Consider the following 19604-nt stretch of genomic DNA (forward strand, 5'->3'; position numbering starts at 1 on the left):
CATGCGCGCTGAGGTCACACGCTGCTAATCTTAGTGTTGGCTGAAGAGTACAGGTGACGTGGGGACGCTATAGGGATTAGTCAGCCATTCAAAAAACATACGACGCCACAGCAAGAAAAACAGTAACGGATGCCATGAAGCGTCAATTATTATAAAGGAGACGCCATAAATACGACTAATGGATGTTTGGCAGAGAGAGAGAGAGAGAGAGAGAGAGAGAGAGAGAGAGAGAGCAGCACAACTCAAGCAACCAGACACACTCCAAGGCCACGCAGCAGAGAAATGACAACTTGAGGCCACGAGGATAAGAAAAAAAAAAAGTAAAAAGTATGAAGAGGAAATAAAGTAAAAAGCAGAACATGATCAAAAAAAAAAAAAAAAGGAACATCGAAGGTCATAAATCTCTGCCCAGACAGGAGGAGTGTTGTAGGAAACGGCACGAAGTGAGTGTGCATGGCGAGGCGTGGGCAGGAGCACACACACACACACACACACACACACACACACACAAAGCTACAATCACATACGAAAAAAAAAACACGGGGCACAAGCTTATAATTTCTACTGAGGGAGGAGAGAAAGAGGGAGGGAGGGAGGAAAAAGAGACGAAGGGAGCGAGAAAAGAAATGCAGGAAGGTTGAAAAGGGAGGGAGGAAACAACAGCAACCATCCCGACCAACACCCCCTCCCACCACCACCCACCACCACCACCACCACCACCACCACATATGTCGTCCTTATCGCCCCCACCATCACACTCCTCCACCACTCCACTCCCCTTCATTACTTCCACAACCTTCACCCGCAACACCTCCACCCACACCCACCCCACCACTATCAGCATCCCCCTCCCGCCACCACTTCCACCGCCTCCCACGCTTCATCCACCACCACCACCACCACTACCCTCCCCTACCTGGCTCCCCCGCCCCTGCCTATCCCTCCGCTTCCCCAAAACGGCCCCGCGGGGAAGGGTTTTTGCCTCGCCTCAGTACACACGAAGGGCATGTGGAAACTTGGGCTCTCTGGCAGATACTTCACTTCCAATAAACATCAACATCTCTCTCTCTCTCTCTCTCTCTCTCTCTCTCTCTCTCTCTCTCTCTCTCTCTCTCTCTCTCTCTCTCTCTCTCTGTAACAACCCACGAGGCAGTACAAACAAATATATATCAAGTGGAGTGTTTCCAAGTCCCGCTCTCGCCTCTCTGCTTCCGTCTTATGCATTGTACTACACGTAGGTTAAGTTAGGTTAGGTTAGGTTAGGTTAGGATAAGTTCGGTTATATTCAGGTAGGCTGGGCTAGGATAGGTTAGGTTAGATGAAGATAGGTTCCGCTAGATTCAGGTGTACGTTACACAACCTCCGTTCATACATGAATCCTGTATTCTTAATCGTTTCTGCGTCTTACCTCGATTGCTTGTAACAGGATCTAGTGGAAGTTATTAAGGTTTTCAAGGATGTTTTCACGATTCTAATAATGATCTAACAAGGATTCATAGGTGGTAAAAAAAAAAAAATGAAAATAAACACTCATGAGGAACAGATTGATTCTTTCTGCGGCCGTAGAAAACAGTGATGAAAAAAATAAAGCCCTTCAAAATATGAACATAAGAAAAACAACACCATCAACATACATAGAGTATTTGAGCCACACCTCACACACCATAAACCCTCCCACACAATAAGTAAACCCGCATGGCGCGCATAAGTAGAAGGTGGCTTGCCAAATAAACAAAACAAAGGAAAATAGGACAGCTGTGTATGTTCGTGTATTTCTCGATGCATGCTTATTTTCTGTCTTTTATTTTCTTTAGTTTCGTGTCTTGTTGGCCTTGTACAGTCTCTGTATTTACTTCAAAACATCCTGCACTTGCCTCACCATTATGCCTTATTCCCCGTCCTCCTTGCGGCCTTTCTACTTCATTAACTCCAATGCACTTTACTTTAAGATCTTGGTCTAGAAAAGTCTCCCCCCCTTTTATCCTCATTTTTATGGCTGTCTTGGCCACATTACACTGGTCTCCTTCCTTCACCTGACGTGACCGCGGCGCCCCTGCTCGCCTCTCGGTCCCCTGTGCTCGCCTCTTGAACAAGTTTCCCACACGCCCTACAGTATTACCAAATTTCTCTGTAATTCCAACATATAATAACTCCTTCCTTCAGGGTTACCTAAAGGTGAATTTTGTTTTTCCACTGTGCATCTGCCTCACGCACGCTTGGTTCCCTGTGCCTTGCGTCCCTCCCTTTGATGTCCGTAAATATCCTAAACACTCGAAGAGGTTAGGTGACGACTCCGTGCGGTTTCTGACTCTGTTCTCGCTGTTCCATCCCAGAACCTCCTACTGCGACGAAAGGCCCGAGAGCTTCGTGGAAATATTCAGGTAATGGCACAAGCAGGCGGCCCTCCCTCCACTGCTACCCTGTGCTCGCCTCGGCAGAGGAAGGAGCGCCGCACATAGTCTACGTAGACGCGTAGTTTGCTGCAAAGTTTACGAGTAGAACAGATTAATTAGTTTAGTCGTGACGCCACCTGCATGACACTGTATAAATGAGTGGTTTATCTCTTGTAGATGCCGTTTGTGTATACTTACTTGTCCCTCAGGGGCGGCGGGAGGCTCTGTGCTTCTCTCCTCCCGTTTGCCACTGAATACTTCAGCCGGAGCCTCGGGCAAGGCGCCTTCCGGGAAGCGTTTGGTATGGACAGAATTGAAACCTGTCGCTTTAGCCTCAGTCTGGGTAAAAATGTGACTGATTCTAACTGTCTGGCCAACACTTATGTTCTGACAACTCGAAAGGACGAGACAGAATCAGTTTTCAGTTTTCCCTGCTCATAGTGTGCTGGCGTGTGTGGCGCGAGGCATGACATCACGCCCTCGGCTGCCTTTACTTCCAACGCCCAGCATTCAAGTGATATGAGCTTGCCAAGGTGTGTAAGAGGTAGCAAGGAGGCTGTGGTGGTGCTGGTGGTGCTGACGGATGCAAGCATAATCTGACTGCCCCTGCCTCCGTCCCCGCATTCACCCCACCATCACCTCGCCCCCACCGCCTCCCGCCCTTGACGCCTCCCTCCGCACACTGGGCGTCTGACACAAGGCTACTTACTCACCCGTTACTAACTCAACAGACACACCGACTACAGTGTGATCGACCAACACTCCCATACACCACACGAATACACGGCCGCTGATAGTCTCTTGCTGGCACTATACAACTAACACTCTGTTCTAGCAAGATCATCATCATCAGCAGCAGCAGCACCAAAAACAACAACAGCAACAGCAACAACAACAACAACAACAGCAACAACAACAACAACAACAACAACAGCAACAATAGCAACAAACAGCAAAAAATAACAATAACAACAACAACAATATCACAGCACTCACCCCAGGCCTCTTTCAGGAGCTCTTCCCGCAACGAGGCTCGCAGCGGGTCGCGTGCCGGGTCTCGCAGCAGCAGCGCCCCGGCAACAGCCGTGGAGGACGGCGGCCAGGTGCGCCACACCCGTCACGAGTACCGCACGCCCGACAACAAGACGCATGTGGTCACCGAGAAGTACGAGTATGACACCGGTGACACCAGCAAGGTCAGTACACCCTCACGCCTGTCCCCACCCTTTCTCCCCCACACACATGTGTTCCTGCCACTCTCCCCGCCCTCCTGTCCTTACTCAATGCACATTACTCAAAACACACGCCCTATCTCTCTCCTGCTTTCTCGAATTATCCCCCTCGTCGTCTTTCACTTTACTCACTTTTCTTCCTCTACCCCGACTTCTAGCAACCTTCAGCCAGACTTCCTGTATCACAATTTATACTGTTCTATTTTTTTTTCTCGTCACACATCAGTTACTGATAAGAATAAATGGCAAAAAGTTAAGATTCATTTTAGTCTATTTGTTAATTTTTTCCTTCCTTTCCTCATCTCCTTTCACTTCCCCTCCACTTCCCCTCTTTCTTTCCTACTTTTCCCCCTTCTCGTAAATTCTCCGCTTCCTACGTAACCTCACTCCCCACTTCTTCCCATCCATCATAATCTCCCTAGCACCGTCCTCCTCCTCCTCCTCCTCCTCCTTATCTTCCTTCTCCTCCTTCCCACCATAACTTCACACCTCTCCTTTCATTTAATTCCCTACCCAACATGCTCAGTTCCTCCCTACCCTTCTTTATTCTCCCTCCCTGCACCACAAATTGTCTTTCATCAACTCCTGCTGCCTACCCTCTCTCTCTCTCTCTCTCTCTCTCTCTCTCTCTCTCTCTCTCTCTCTCTCTCTCTCTCTCTCTCTCTCTCTCTGCTGCACCCACAGTTCTGACAATGCCAATTTTTAAATACTTTGTCTTACATGTCCCACACCCTTACCAGTTTCTTCCCAACCCAAAACCGTCATTCCTCAGGCATTCCTACGCTCTCATCCCCTTCTCCCTCCTGCTCCTCATCTCGAACACTTAAAACACATCCCTATCATCTTTTTTTTTAAGGACATCCTAATACTGCTTCTTGCTTCACCGAATCCTTATCGTCTTCACCACCCACCCAACCATCAACACAGACACACACACACACTCACACGCACGTACGCACGCAGACTCTTAACCTCCTCACCATATCCTTATCTTCAACACTTCATCACCGCACACATACAAATCCTCAGCCTCTTCACCACATCCTTATCATCACCAGACACACACACACACACACACACACACACACACACCTCTAGTCATCCTCCACCACTTCATCACATCCATACGTGAGTCACCACCGCGACCCCTGCCACCACTAAACCACTCACCTTCCCTCCACACCCCTGCCATCACCCCTGCACTCATCTCCCCTCCACACACTTGCCACCACTCCTCCACTCATCTCTCCTCCACCCGGCAGACGAAGCACTACCAGAAGAAGGTCATGAAGTCTACCTACTCCACCTTCAACTCCATGAGCGCCGGCAGTGTGGATGACCCACCCGCCCCCGCCCCGCAGGTCTCACCCCCCGCACCACCCGACACCAAAGGTAACTACGATGACCATAATAATAATAATAATAATGATAATAATAATAATAATAATAATAATGTTGTCGTTCCTACAGTCGCGTTTGTATTCTTTGTATATTTTTTCTATGTATTCATCGGGTGGTTGGTGATACTGACGAAGTGAGAGCGGATACGAAAGTAATGCGGGTATTTTGATCATTAGTCTCTGGGAGCGAGCGTGCGTGCGTGCGTAAGTAACCACACAGACAAGTCCTACCCACAGCAACAGACTCTCTGATGCTCGTTCCTCCTTCTCCCGTCCTCTCTTGTCTGTGCAGTGGTGGAGGTGACAGTAATGGTAGTAGTAGTAGTAGTAGTAGTAGTAGTAGTAGTAGTAGTAGTAGTAGTAGTAGTAGTAGTAGTAGTAGTAGTAGTAGTAGCAGCAGCAGCAGCAGCAGCAGCAGCAGCAGCAGCAGCAGCAGCAGCAGCAGCAGCAGCAGCAGTAGTAGTAGTAGTAGTAGTAGTAGTAGTAGTAGTAGTAGTAGTAGTAGTAGCAGTAGTAGTAGTAGTAGTAATAGTAATAATGATAATAATAGTAGTAATAATAATAATAATAATGATAATAATAATAATAATAATAATAATAATGATAATAATAATAATAAAGTTCCTGCAATGCCCTACTAAGTTGCTCTTATTTAAACGGGCAGAGAGAGAGAGAGAGAGAGAGAGAGAGAGAGAGAGAGAGAGAGAGACCACGTATATCACTCTGAGCTTATACGCGATCGTGTTGGTGATTCATCCTGTGACCTTATAGGAGTTCAGAGGAGTACACACATACATACATACATGCATACAGACAGACGTACAGACATACAAACATATTTGCATACATACATACTTGCATACATACATGCATACATGCATAATATGATGTAATAACAATACGTAGTAGTAGTAGTAGTAGTAGTAGTAGTAGTAGTAGTAGTAGTAGTAATAGTAGTAGTGGTAGTAGTAGCAGTAGTAGTAGTAATAGTAGTAGTAGTAGTAGTAGTAGTAGTAGTAGTAGTAGCAGTAGTAGTAACCTTAATAGTAGTGATAATAATGATAATAACAATAATACATAAAGCAGAAGCCAATAATAATAACACCACCAGCTCTTTGTCGTCATCCAAAAGTCTGTTGTATCACTGAAGGTTCACTGCGTTGCTCCCAAAATCCAGAAAACACCAACACCTTATTCACCACGTGCAGAATATCAAATCCTACCGACATTCACCTTAAGCTTGACGAAATAATCTGGTGCAAGTTTAAGTTTAAAGTTTGAAACATCTCACTGAATACTTAAGATTTGTTAGTGCCTATAGTTCAATTTTCCGCTCATAAAAATTGTCATTGGTTACTAAAGTGAAATAAGTGTTCGTCATTAACAGTGGAAGTGTTAAAAAGTTCAACTGCGTATACGGCTTGTTTTTGCCGTGGACGAGGTGGTCTTGTTGAGCTCCAGTGTCACAACAATGCACGGGTAGGTGACGGCGTAAGGTCCTCAAGGAGGCTGTTTGTTGGCCGGACAGCGGGGGGACTTAAGGGGAGTGATGCGATGCTGTGCTTTGTCTGTTGTGTGTGAGGCGTCCTTAGGGTCATGTGACATGGCCCTAAGGCCCTCTCCTTAGTAGATAAAATGTTTCCTTATCAACAGTAGTAGCAATAACAGCAACAAGCAGCAACAGCAGCAACTGTAGTTCTTAAGTAGCTATGTGTTACTAAGAAAGAGGCTAGACTGCATAGGGGGCCTTGACCGCTGTCTGAGATTTTCCTGTCACATATATCATGTCTTATCTCCTTCTTTCCATTATGTGTCAAGCGTGCAGAGCTGTAGTGTGCGTGCCCGGGTGCTGCACACCCTCAGCGCCCGGCTGTGTGCCACACGTGGTACTCGTAGTTACTCGTACATTACTTTACTTCAAGATCCTCACTAGCTAACTTAACTAACGTGTACTCACCACCTCATTTTGCAGTTATCAGTGCTTCCCAGAAAGTTGCAAACAAATTGGTTGATGCCCTGTCCAGTATAGGTGAGGTGGAGCAATGTGTGTTACCCCTCCTTGCCTTCCTTCTTTCTGTAATCTCTTATTCTTTCCTTTTTCCTTCCCACTCACTAGCGGTGCCGGGTTACTTTTGTTATGTCGTGTGACTCCCTGTCTTCCCACTAACTCCTTCCACTATACTGCTGTTAGCGTTCTGTGGTGCCTTGGTGTGGTGTTGGTGGGTTCACTCTCTTTTTCTTCCTTGCTCCTCATCTGTCTTTTTTTTTTGTTTGTGTACATATGTATGTTGCTTTCCTTTGGAACAATCTATTATTGCCTGCAAGACCAGTGGTCTGGCTTGTCCTAAAGAGCCGCTTCATCTCTTTTTTCTAACGTGCGTGTGAGTAGTGCTTTGTAATGATTTGCGGTGAACGAAATTGTGTGATGAGGTAAGCTCGAAACGCAACAGACGAACCTCAACCCGCATCCCTCAACACCGGCTGTCATCAGGCCGTAGAGAAACAGCGAGGGCAGAACTCTTTCCCTGTGCTGGCGAGGGTGATAGTGCTAATATGTGCCCTTTTCGCGGTGGTAGTTGTAGAAATAGTCATGGAAGGTGATGGGGGAGATGATGATAGAGCGGCGAGGCGGTACTGAAGGTGAAGACGGAGGTACGACAAGGTAATGATAGTGGCGGTGCCTCCTTTTGCCTCACAGCAATAGGAGGCACCTCACAGAGCATGTTCCTCCCGACGACAATCCCTTCGGCATCGCCACGACGCTCGCTTAGCCTCCGGGCATGAACCATCGTGGTGGTGTAGCAGCGACCACGACTGGACAGCTCAGGAGTACTGCTTGGTGTGTGCGTGTGTGTGTTGGGTGTGAAGAGGAAGGGGCGTGCACCATCACACTCTTGTGTCAGACTGGTGGGAAATATAACATAAGACATAAACAAAGAATCATGCTCTTTGTAGAGACATGATGCCTGTGTGGTAATGCATGGTGACGTGTGTGTGTGTGTGTGACGTGCTTGGTGACTCAACACATGCTAGTGGTAGTGGCTTGTGCGCAAGAGTGGCGGATGTGGGCGTGCGTGAGTAGTGGAAGTGGGTGGCGGGGAGCTGACCCTCGCCCTGCCTCCCACAGGCAGGGAAGGGACCCACGAGCCGACGCGGGATTCTTGGGATTCAGATTCCCTCAAGACGGATACCATGAAATCTTCCACCACCATCACCACCGACTACTCCACGCTGGGACGGCTACGGAAGAACATCAACGAGCTGGACTCGCTTATTTACTCGTTGGAGGGGTCACAGGTACAGCCACAGGCGACGGAAGGCCAGAGGATCGTCGAGGTCAAAGAGACTGTAATTCCTGTCAAAGCCACTGAAAAGAAGGCGCCGGCTCCCGCGGCGGCGCCTGTCAGCCCGGCGAGCGCTACAAGCTCAAAAAAAGAAGTGGTCTTTACAACAGAACAGGTCAAGCCTGAGCCAGTGGAGACCGCTGTGTCTCCATCACAGACCTCAGCCAAGCAGACCACCAAGACCGTCATCACCACCAAGAGGACCACGGAGTCCCATGGTAGCGTGGCGAGTCAGCCCGAAGTGCCGAGAAAGGAAGGGAGTAAGTGGATGTTGGATGTTGTGTGGCGTGCCTGTGTGGCCCTGCTACCTTCCTCGTCCCGCTCCATTCTTCTTTCCCGCAAGAAAAAGGTCATTAGACACTCTGAGGAGGTCATACCCTGTGGAGTGATCATTTTTCCTCCTTAGAGGAGAATTCAGCCTCAAAGCAGGGCATGCCCTCCCCTTCTTCCTTTCCCCTCTCCTTTTCGCCCTCCCACTGGCCTTGCTACCCCGCCAGGCGCTACAGTAGTGGTTCATTTTTATTTCCCTTTGTTGTCCGCTCTTATGTTGATTCCCGCTGTTTGAATAGCTTTGTTTTATGGCGACGGGGGCCTAGATGTGGATCTGCGACAACTATGAGACCTGAGGTGTGTGTGTGTGTGTGTGTGTGTGTGTGTGTGTGTGTGTGTGTGTGTGTGTGTGTGTGTGTGTGTGTGTGTGTGTGTGTGTGTGTGTGTGTGTGTGTGTGTGTGTGTGTGTGTGTGTGTGTGCACGCGTGTTCATGTGTGTGTTTTGTACAGTTTGCTGTGTGCGTTGCTCCTGTACAGTACTAACGCCCTCGGCCGTGCCTCCGTCATCATGCCAAACAAATCCCATGCTGCCTAGAGGCTGAGAAGCGCCACTCCTCCCTCTACAGTCAGTAAGCTGAGCCAACAAGGAAGCCGAGGCGCCGATCACAACAATATCTTTGCTTTAGTGGTCGAGGTGGAGGCTCCACCTGAGGCTCAGCAGAGTACCTGACGGGGACGCGCGGAGGGCACACACTAAAGCTGAGATTGGGTGTGCGTGTGTCAGCGGGGCATGCTGGGACTGGGACTGGGACTGGGGTGTTTCAAGCATGATGTGTGTGTGTGTGTGTGTGTGTGTGTGTGTGTGTGTGTGTGTGTGTGTGTGTGTTTTGTTTTGTGTGGTTTTTTTTTTTTTTTTGTGTGTGTGTGTGCGCGCGTTGGGGTGTTATGTGGTAATGGTTCTTCTTTCTTCTTTATTTCATTGTTATATGTAATCATCATTCCACGTCATTTCTTCATGACGTAAAAACCTTCACTGTTATTCATTGACCCTCATAGTTATACAAAATTACCAAGTAACATAGTGAAGACAAAAGGGAAAAAAATCAGACTTAATAATAATAATAATAATAATAATAATATAGTACTATAACACTACGCTAACTCGACAGTCTTCATAATAATCAGCAATAATCTCTTTGAATGATCTGTTCTTTTCACTTCATTATAAGTTCTAATTCGGACTCGACTCTAGAGAGGATTGAAGCACAAAGATGCCTCGAGGTGCGTGTGTCTGAGTCCCTCTCTTGCGTGCCACTAATCTGCTTTCTCCCGACAGGCACCACCACTGCCACGCAGCCCCGCACCTCCTCCCTCACCAACGGCACGGTCACCTCCACCAACACCTCCACCAAATACGAGTATGTAACCTCCCTTCGTGCCTCTCCCAAGTCTCTTCCTCCTGCACATAATCATTAAGCACATTCTCCTCCTCCTCCTCCTCCTCCTCCTCCTCCTCCTCCTCCTTTCTCCAGACATGTTTTCCCACGTCTATAAGGGGGTCGATGCTTTTGACACCCCTCCGCCACCAAGCCAGGACGTATGCATTGTCCGACTTTTCTTTTCTTTTTTTTTCTCTCAAGTCTTCCCTCCTCCCGCAGACCATCCAACTCTGATTTGTCTTCCTCTTCGTCTCCTGCCCTGTGCTTCCACCTCCATCTCTCTTTTCACCTTATGTCTTTTTCTTTCTCATCACACGGCCGTATCACTACAATACTTTTACTTTTAATTATAAATATCTCGTTATAGAGCATCAAATCAACACGAATTCAAAACTAGTTCATCAAAATTTTACTTTAAAAATCAATTCAATAAAATCACAACTTTGGAATTTCGCGAGTTTTTGAATGAGTTATTTTATTTTCTTCCCTGTTAATTGTATTTTGTTTACTTTTTTTTACATACTCGTGTCTTAAAATTATTACCATGATGGACACTTTCTTAGGTCATTGTGATGGTGTGTGTGTGTGTGTGTGTGTGTGTGTGTAGGGAAGCAATCACCTAAGGAAGTCTTCGTGTCTATCAGGAACGAGGACTTCGACGACCCCAAGAGCGGCGAGGTGCGGCGCATCGTGTGGCGCAACAGATTCGAGAAGACGTACGAGGCGCAGGACTCCAGTCACCCTCCAGCGGTAGGAAGCCTGTCCCCCCCCACCCCGTCCTACCTCTCTCTCTCTCTCTCTCTCTCTCTCTCTCTCTCTCTCTCTCTCTCTCTCTCTCTCTCTCTCTAAGATACTGACACATAGCAGTAGTCCTTAATGAGTACAGTAAAGTCACCAGCCGTACTAGTTTATGCATCTTTTCTTTCTTTTCGTTCCTCCCTCGGTGCAATGTATGCCTCGTGCCGCCCTCCGCCATCACCGCTAACAGATGAGCATCGAGGAGGAGGCCAGGAGGAGGGAGACGCTGCAGCGCCACCATCACACCTCCACATCTGCCTCCACCACATCGACGCTCTCCTCTCCTCCACAGGTGAGCCTCACCCCGGCACGCAGACAGGTGTCCCCTTTACCTTTGTCTCGCTAGCAGGTGTGTGAGGGCAGTGAAGGAGCATCGCTAATTTACTTTCCGCCTCAAAATTTCCTGATCGCTGCTCCCGCGCCTTGGTGTCGGATGTCAGTGTTCTGCCCGTGACGTCCTCACGCCGCGAACACGTGGCCTCACATTCGAGCACTGGGAGCTTAATCATTAATCACTGATCTTGCCATGGTATTACCCCTGGTACATAATATTAATTATATCTAATAGGAGTAGTAGTAATTTTATTAACCAGGCCAGCTTTGTATGCAAATGTTATAGGCTAAGCCATTTACTGAGGGAGCCAAATTTATATTTTATGACCAACTGACTGCAAGTTCATTAGTAAATTATTTTATCAAAACTAATCATCGGCAACATGACTAAATTTAGAAATAAGTTCCCTTGTGAAACTCACACCACCAGGCACTGAATATTAATCACAGCACCAGGTACTGGATATTATTAATATCTGTCACGTTAGCGAGCCAGCATGCACTGCTCTGGCCGGGGAGCTGAGGGTGTGCCTGGCGCCCCGCCCCTCGCAGCTCTGTCTGATAAGAGAGTACAGGAGGCTGTGACTGTCTTGTTACAGCGTGGGCCGCAGTCCCCCCGCCAGCCGCATCTACAGTGTGCAGTGTACTGGCCAGGTTATGCCGGCGCTCCGCACGTGAGTGACAGCTCAGGGTGGCAGGCCCCTTCGGGCACCTCTCACGCTGTCTGCTGGCCCGGCCTGACCACACTAGTGCCTAGCATGGGGCAATGGCCCGTCTCTAGTTCCCTGGGTTTCTCTCTGTATTTCATACTAAAGTGTCTATTACCTACAAGCTCAGTTCATTCTGTCCTCTAACTTAGAGCACGAGTCTGCTCAGCAGCATGGTGCTGAGTGCTATACAACTATAACAGAGCGAGACTTGTCTCAGAGCGGCATTTTCCCTCCTGATTCTAGTCTCACTCAGCCGCTGGGGCAAATCGCTTCTTCATTAGTGACTTATCTCAAGCTTTAGTTGTAATATTTACATTTTCAAATGTGGTTTGAGTCAGTTACAAATAACAAGTCATGAAGCAAAGCTGAAAGCTTAACTCAGCCAGGTGACGCATTGAGAGCCTCACAGAAGAGCCAGGATGGGTCCCTTCTCACATAGTGTTGCAGCTCCACCCCACCAACTTTCGTCTCTCCCTTACTGTGTTTTGTCTTGCAGGTCTCTCCGGGAAGCCAGTCCTGGAAGGAGCCCATCCCGATGCCTACTCCTCCACAACTGTCGCCGCGGGAGCCCGGCGTGGCCTACATCTACACTTACGGAGGGACGGACACCACAGGGAAGTCTGGAGTGCAGCCACTGCCACCCCTCAACTATGTGAACGTGCCCAGCGCCCAGTCAGTGCCGCCAAGCGAGGGAGCGCCCTCCCCTACACCTTCTTCACAGGTTCAGACACAGCCCATCATATATCACTACTCCTATCACTACACCATCCAGCCCGGCCAGCCCCTCCCTGAAGGGGCTCCTCCCCCTCCTGCCGGCCTGGTCCCTGGCTCCCAGCCAGCGCTTCAAGTGGCGCCGCCCTCAACCCACACTGGTCACCACTCACACGTGTCGCACCACACCCACACCACCACCAACACCACGAACACGGGCCAGCCGGGCCAGCCGGGCCAGCCTGGCCACCCCGGTCACCCCGTCAGCCAGCCTGAAAAGCCCAGTCAGATTAGTCCTATTGACCACCCAAGTCAGCCTGGCCAGCCAGGCCAGCCAGGGCAGCCAGGGCAGCCAGGTCACCCAGGCCATCCATCCTCCTCAATTAATTACAACATTCACTCCTACACCAGCCGCACCATCAACCGCACAGACAACACCAACGTGGATCATTCTGGCCCACATGGCCCCGGAGGCCCAGGAGGACCGTATGGCCCAGGTGGCCCAGGAGGACCGTATGGCCCCGGTGATGATCCAGGCTACCCGCGCAAGCCTCGCGAACCTGTAGGTTCCGACGGTCCAAGCAGCCCCGGCAGTCCTGGTCAGCCCGGCCAACCCGGCCAACCCGGCCACCCAGGCTCAATTTCTATCACCATCAACAAGACCACCACACGCACCACCCACACCGGTGGTTACCCTGGAGGGCCCGATGGTGACACGCCGCCAGTCACTTCCACTCCCTACTCAAGCCGCGGTCGCTCCGTGTCCCCAGAACCCCGAAGCCCCGGCTCGCCCCAACACGTGACTTACGTCACCAATGTGTCCAGAACGTCGTATTCGGACTCGCTGGAACGCGTCCGACGACCCAAGAATGAGACACTGCCCTTCCCCAACACCTCGCCCATCAAGTCGCAGGACAACGGCAAGATTCCTCGCCGCGTGGATGACCTCATGACCTCCTTCTCTGACTCCGAGGTGAGACTTTCCTCCCACCCCGCCTATCCCTCCTACCTTTCTTGAGGTCCTTAATGGTGCAAAGAAAATAAGAAGCTAAAACAGAGCAGTGCCATGAACTTAACAACATTTCCCACTTTACAGCAGTACATAACAAGTGCAGAGAACGAAATGACCTTGCGCAAACATTCCCCCATTCCCCCATCGGCCGAGGTAACGCTAGCTAGCACTCACCCATGTGGCTCGGCGGCCTGACGGTCCACACCGCGGCCTGCCAAGTTGAGGCTACACGCGTGTACCAGTTTTTAGGGACACGTCGGTTTGTTTCATGATGACTGCACGTTGTTTTTACTTATGTTATTACTATTTTCATCAGTTAATACTATCATCATCATCATCATCAGTACTGCAAGCGTCAAAAATGCATTACCAGAGTTAGCATATGTACGTATATAAATACATAGGAAGTCTGTCCAAATATTTCCTAACGCTTCGGACCTCAGAAAAGCACAGAATACTAACAAACAACAACAAAAACACAATTCATTACGACTATGATGAATTATGATGATGATGATGATGATGATGATGATTATGTTGACCTATGAAAACAGTCCTCGGGTAAATAAGACACACCGAGAGCCACAAACAAGCCTCATCTCAATCAGGCCAGTGTGGACCGTCAGCGCCGCTATACTGTCGCCGCAGCCACCGCCCGTAGCCAAGCGTCAGAGAGAGAGAGAGAGAGAGAGAGAGAGAGAGAGAGAGAGAGAGAGAGAGAGAGAGAGAGAGAGAGAGAGAGAGATTCCTAATAATAATAATAATGTCCAACTATAAAACTGACGGCGGTGGCGGCGACAGGAATAGTTAGACACGTCAGTCATTACTAAATGTGCGTCCTGTGGTGACAATGACATGTCCAACACCGTCCTGTCCTGCGTATGTCCGCGTCACCTTCCTGTCTCTCTTCGGGTGTATGGACGCCTTCTCCTAAGCACTCTGAGGGGCACGTGTACAGTCTTGGTAACAGTGTACTCATCTGACTCTCTCTCTTCCGCTGTGCTATAGAGCTTTCCCATAATCCTTAATGCTCTCATCTATTGACACTGTCCACCACCTGTTAGATCTTGTAAGGAGATTGTCAGCAGATCAGAGAGTCTTAAGATGTATGAGAAAACACTGAACAGAGTAGGAGTGAGTGATACAGGTGGTTCCTCTCCCTCTTTGCACTGAACACAACAACACACACACAATTTGCTCGTATTCTGAAACGCCTTGCTGTCTCACCACGACTATTTTCAAAGCCACAGAGATAATTTTCCGGGTTCTCACGAGTGTTTCTAGAAATTTTGTTAATCTGTCACCTATAACCGTAAAAACATCCTTAAAAACTCGAATCACTTCAATTAGAACCTTTTGAAAATAGAAATACGGCGTGGCAGTGTTTCAGAATATGACCCTGACCGCACCAGAACCACGGAATAACGGGAATGAAAGGGTGAAGAGTTTTGAAATATTGACACTGCTGGTAAGGTAAGACAGGACGTGGAAACCAGATGGGGCTGTGGGAGGATAAAGGATCATGAGACTATGTGGGGACTAGCTGAGAAGGAAACTGTAGAAAAGAGGTGGTAGGATAAGGAAAACTGTGACGAATTAGGAAGAAGGGAATTTATAAGGCGGAAATGGGTGTAGCCTTGGAGGAGAATGGGAAGCAGGGAGTTGGGGATGAAGGAAAAGGAATAGATACGTAAAAAATATGTGGCAAAGTTAAAGAATGGCAGGTAGAGAATAAGAAGAGGGAAAGAGTAGATGTCGAGAAGCGAGGATGAGGTGCTATAAATTATATCAACCCTACAAGTCATCAGCGGAAATATTATAAAGGAAACTCGCAGTGGCGCACACACACTCAGACAAACCCCAATCATAGACACTGAAAGGCTACTGCGTACACTCACAAGAAACATATCCAATACAACATACCAGTAGAACTTTCAGCCAGCCAGCCAGTGCAAGCAAATAGTGGTCATCATTATAACTCACACTATGTTCCTCTCATAGGACGGGCCCGGACTCCCAAGCCGCAGTCCAAGGCGAGGGGACGATCCAGCCGACCATGAACCCCTCCTGCCAAGCAATAACCAGGTGTGTGTGTGTGTGTGTGTGTGTGTGTGTGTGTGTGTGTGTGTGTGTGTGTGTGTGTGTGTGTGTGTGTGTGTGTGTGTGTGTGTGTGTGTGTGTTTAAACTTCCTATAAACTGCATTATTTCAAGAGTGGATCTTCCAGACATTTCCGCAACTGAATGAACTCAAAAATTCTGGAATGCAGCAATTAAGCTGTTTTCTTTCTTTATTCTTTTTTTTAATACATATATCGCCCATCAGACACTAACAATCCACATTGCTTCCCTCGCAGTCACAGTGCTTCAGAATTCAAGTCATTTTGCCTCAGTATGTCAATGAAGACAACAATATTAATGTTTACTGACATTACTAGTATTCCCACATTATTAGGGGCCAACACTTCCCATAGAGACAATATCCCAGGGACGATTGAGCTTAACCCTGACCTGCTCTGGCCCTTACAGGTGGCGGTGCGAGCAGAGGCAGACGCCAAGGCAGTGGCGGCGGCGGAGGCTAAAGCAGAGCCCACCAAGAACAAGGCCGGGCCCCCAGTCTACTATCCTCCGGGACACGACTTCCACGAGACTATGCACGTGAGTCTCATTCTTCTTTACTTCCCATGTGTTCTCTCTCTCTCTCTCTCTCTCTCTCTCTCTCTCTCTCTCTCTCTCTCTCTCTCTCTCTCTCTCTCTCTCTCTCTCTCTCTCTCTCTCTCTCTCTCTCTCTCTCTCTCTCTCTCTGAATTAACAACACATGTGCTTCCCTCCCACAGACCATGACACTGAAGGAGGGTCGTCGTCGGGGCAAGGCCAAGTGGAGGATGGAGCGCTCGGCGGGCTATAAGGAGAGTTCCTCTCACTCGGAGTCCAAGGGCGGCATGGCCATGGTGCCCGTGTGTCTGCCACTTTGCTGCGGCGCCGCCTGCGTCATCATGTAGTCACCGGGGTGTCTTGACGAGACTTTGCACATTTTCACAACAAACACAAATCTTCTGCTTTGCTTTTTCATCAGTTCACCGCAAGTATCAGACCGGTGGAATGAACATCTGTAAAATAATTAATTGCATTTTTTTTTTTTTCTGGCCGTATTGTGGCGGCTTTGGAGACCTTCAGGCGGCTCATGAAGGCAGCCCACGCCTGCGGCTCCCAGGCTCTTGCCACGCTTACGCACAATACGTACACTGTGTTAGTATGACATACTTGTGCACACTTTGTGTTTCTGTTAGTTGTTCATTATTATTACAGTTCATACACATACAATTGTAAACCCGACGTCTTTTAATGTATAAAGTGAACATATTAATTTGTAATGTTGTAAAAGCAACACTGGCCTTCTGGCATCAATGTTTTCCTCCGCGACACACTCTTTGAAAGTGTTGAGTCTCTGCTCTGGCGCTTCGTCCTCTGTGTCTGGCGGAGGCGTGGCAGCGTGGCTGGTGGAACATTGTTCCCTCAAGCTCGGCGGGAGCGACGCGGAGTTCTGGTGAGGCGTGATCGAGGAAGGATGTCCTGCCTGGTTCCTGGCAAGCCACGCTGCACACACTGGATGGAGCGGGGCCGAGCAGTGTGCCGCGCAAGGCCCGTAACCAAGGTTGTTATGGTGTTCGCCACTTGAGGGCTGCCCTCGACTGGTGGCGCCGAGCTATGCTGCTGCTGAGGCTGTCTTGGCACAGCTCAGGCTGCCTCAGCAGGCAGCCATCAACCCGTAGTTTAAGTCTGCCCTAACCTACATGTCTGCCAGCACGGCGACACCCACTTGTGCCTTAACAAGCCTTGTTCCCGCGGCGCCCACTGAGAGGTGGCGCGCAGCACTCAGCTTCCCGCTGTAAAGTTTTCTTTTAGCGCTGGTGCTAAAAGGTTGCCATATATTTTTACAGTTCTAAGTTTTATGGAAGTTAATGAGAATTGAGTGTAGATGAACCATGAACATTATTACTAGTATTGCGAATGAGCTGGGCTGAAGACCCGTCAGTCACGCCCTTTCTTCAGCCTGACAGTGTGCACGAAGACAACCCTTCGGGGTCGGTGACGCTCCCACACCAATCTTATCATTATGATTTTCTGTTATGTTACGTGTCAGTTTCCACTAACTGTAAAAATAAAAAAAATATCTTTAATTTTTGTGTTTCTATAGTCACTTTTACAATACATATTACTTGATTTCATGCACAAAATTAGATACAAGTCGAAAAAGCAAGTGGATGTGGTAAACTGGGAGAAAACTAGTGGCAATATTAACCTTCTGTCTAAGTGTTGCGAGGCGTGTATTTAGGAACACACCTGCACGAGAAGTCTTCTTCCGCTACTTATTAATCCACCTCACTGCCTCCCAGTATTGGACTCCTGTTCCCGCCACACACACACACACACACACACACACACACACACACACACACACACACACACACACACACACACACACACACATACTCACACATATTCATCAGCTCATAATGTTCATCGTCTCTCACTCAAGGTACATTCATGAGGCAAAGGGAGGCAGGAATATGTAGAGTAATTATAACCATGTCTGTGATTCATATGAATGCCTGAGCCTTTACTGATAAAATAAGAGAGAATACAAGAATTTATAATAAGTTTGTAAAAGGCCACTGGTTTTACATACTGCAGCTTTTGTTTAACTTACTGCCATATTCTATCCCCCTCCATTAATGTATCTAAGCTTCTTTTAATAATTTTGCTCACACACGGTAGCTTCTTTCTTTCTATATAAGAGGAGCACTGGCCTAAGGCAACAGAACAACTCTAGAAAAAAAAAAAGACAGAAAAAAATCCCCCTCCGAATGTGCGTCACTAAAGAGTCAGAGAAGTATTATAAAAAATACAAGCGTCTTTAAATCTCCCGCTTGAAACAGTCCAACTCAAAGACAGTTCAGGCAATTCAAAGTCAAAGGTCTGTTATCTAATACCAACTTCCATTGTTATCTACAAATATGTCTAAGCTCTTAACACTTTTTTTTTCGTATTTGATTGTTAGTGACTATCATCCGCATACCCCAAAAATATCGAGGGCGGCGCTGAAAGTAAATGATCACAAGGAGGTGCTATTCACGACGCAGGGATTATACTTGAGTTCGTCGCCCATTCCTGACGTGTGGCGCCAACCTCACAACAAACAACGTAGGAGAAAAAGAAGGGTAAAGATTCGTTGACACTACAAGGTTACTTTACCGAATCTTAATACAAAGGAGAGAGTAACAGCAAAGAAGAAAAAAGATAAAATTTGTAGAGACGAGCGAATCGACGCAAAAAAAATGGCAAGAAAGGAGGAAAGAAAGACAGATTCGTTGATAGTGCGTGGTCAGACGAACGAAAGAAAGAATAGCAATAATAAGAAATACAGACAGAAAGGTAATGTAAAGGAAAAGACCCCAAATCAGATCAGGAAGTGCCGATGCAAAGGCCAGACTCATCAACTGACTGAGTGTGGCGTGTTGTTCACCGAGATTTAAAAGACGCAACACAACGGCGCTACCCAAGTCATCGCATTTCCTTCTGTCAACTGTACCCAAGCAAACTCCATCCACGAAGACTCTACAATGAGATTTTCACGTAGAGCAAATCCCCCACGATAAAACTCCTGAAACCTAACTTAACCTAACCCCAACCCAACCTAACATGATATAATCGCAACCTAACCTAAACTAATACAATTTATCAAGGGGAACATCATCTTTGGAATGTTTGTGAAAGAAATATACCGCACTTGTGTACCTAACGTAACCTAATGAAACCTGACCTCACCTAACATAACCTAGACTAATGTAATTCATCATGGGAAAGTAATTCTTAGGACGTTCGTGTGGGGAATTTACTGCTCTCCTGCCAGCCTTGCCTTGGTACTTAATACACGCACATCTATCTCTTCCACACCACTTC

At 48.0% G+C, this 19604-nt stretch overlaps 1 protein-coding gene and 1 long non-coding RNA gene across 27 annotated transcripts in view; one reads left to right on the forward strand and one right to left on the reverse strand.

The window, feature by feature from the left end:
• The window catches only part of LOC135093771 (collagen alpha-1(III) chain-like), a 70018-nt gene extending 52197 nt beyond the window's left edge, over nucleotides 1-17821 (forward strand). For 4 of the 25 annotated variants that reach the window (XM_063993445.1, XM_063993836.1, XM_063993391.1 and 1 more), the window contains 13 exons: nucleotides 2334-2381; nucleotides 3406-3589; nucleotides 4888-5017; nucleotides 6998-7054; nucleotides 8153-8629; nucleotides 9976-10057; nucleotides 10723-10828; nucleotides 11067-11168; nucleotides 11809-11883; nucleotides 12416-13603; nucleotides 15644-15727; nucleotides 16170-16298; nucleotides 16478-17821. In XM_063993445.1, the coding sequence (XP_063849515.1) occupies nucleotides 2334-2381; nucleotides 3406-3589; nucleotides 4888-5017; nucleotides 6998-7054; nucleotides 8153-8629; nucleotides 9976-10057; nucleotides 10723-10828; nucleotides 11067-11168; nucleotides 11809-11883; nucleotides 12416-13603; nucleotides 15644-15727; nucleotides 16170-16298; nucleotides 16478-16642 (2827 nt within the window). In that variant the 3' untranslated portion in view covers nucleotides 16643-17821. The remainder of the gene's footprint in view (nucleotides 1-2333; nucleotides 2382-3405; nucleotides 3590-4887; nucleotides 5018-6997; nucleotides 7055-8152; nucleotides 8630-9975; nucleotides 10058-10722; nucleotides 10829-11066; nucleotides 11169-11808; nucleotides 11884-12415; nucleotides 13604-15643; nucleotides 15728-16169; nucleotides 16299-16477) is intronic. The other 21 variants (XM_063993683.1, XM_063994048.1, XM_063993620.1 and 18 more) reach the window with 13 other exon arrangements.
• Nucleotides 1-19604, reverse strand: part of LOC135095040 (uncharacterized) — a 102565-nt gene that overhangs the window by 70558 nt on the left and 12403 nt on the right. The window lies entirely within an intron of this gene.

This window comes from Scylla paramamosain, chromosome 1 (genome assembly GCF_035594125.1).
Source record: "Scylla paramamosain isolate STU-SP2022 chromosome 1, ASM3559412v1, whole genome shotgun sequence".
NCBI lineage: Eukaryota > Metazoa > Arthropoda > Malacostraca > Decapoda > Portunidae > Scylla > Scylla paramamosain.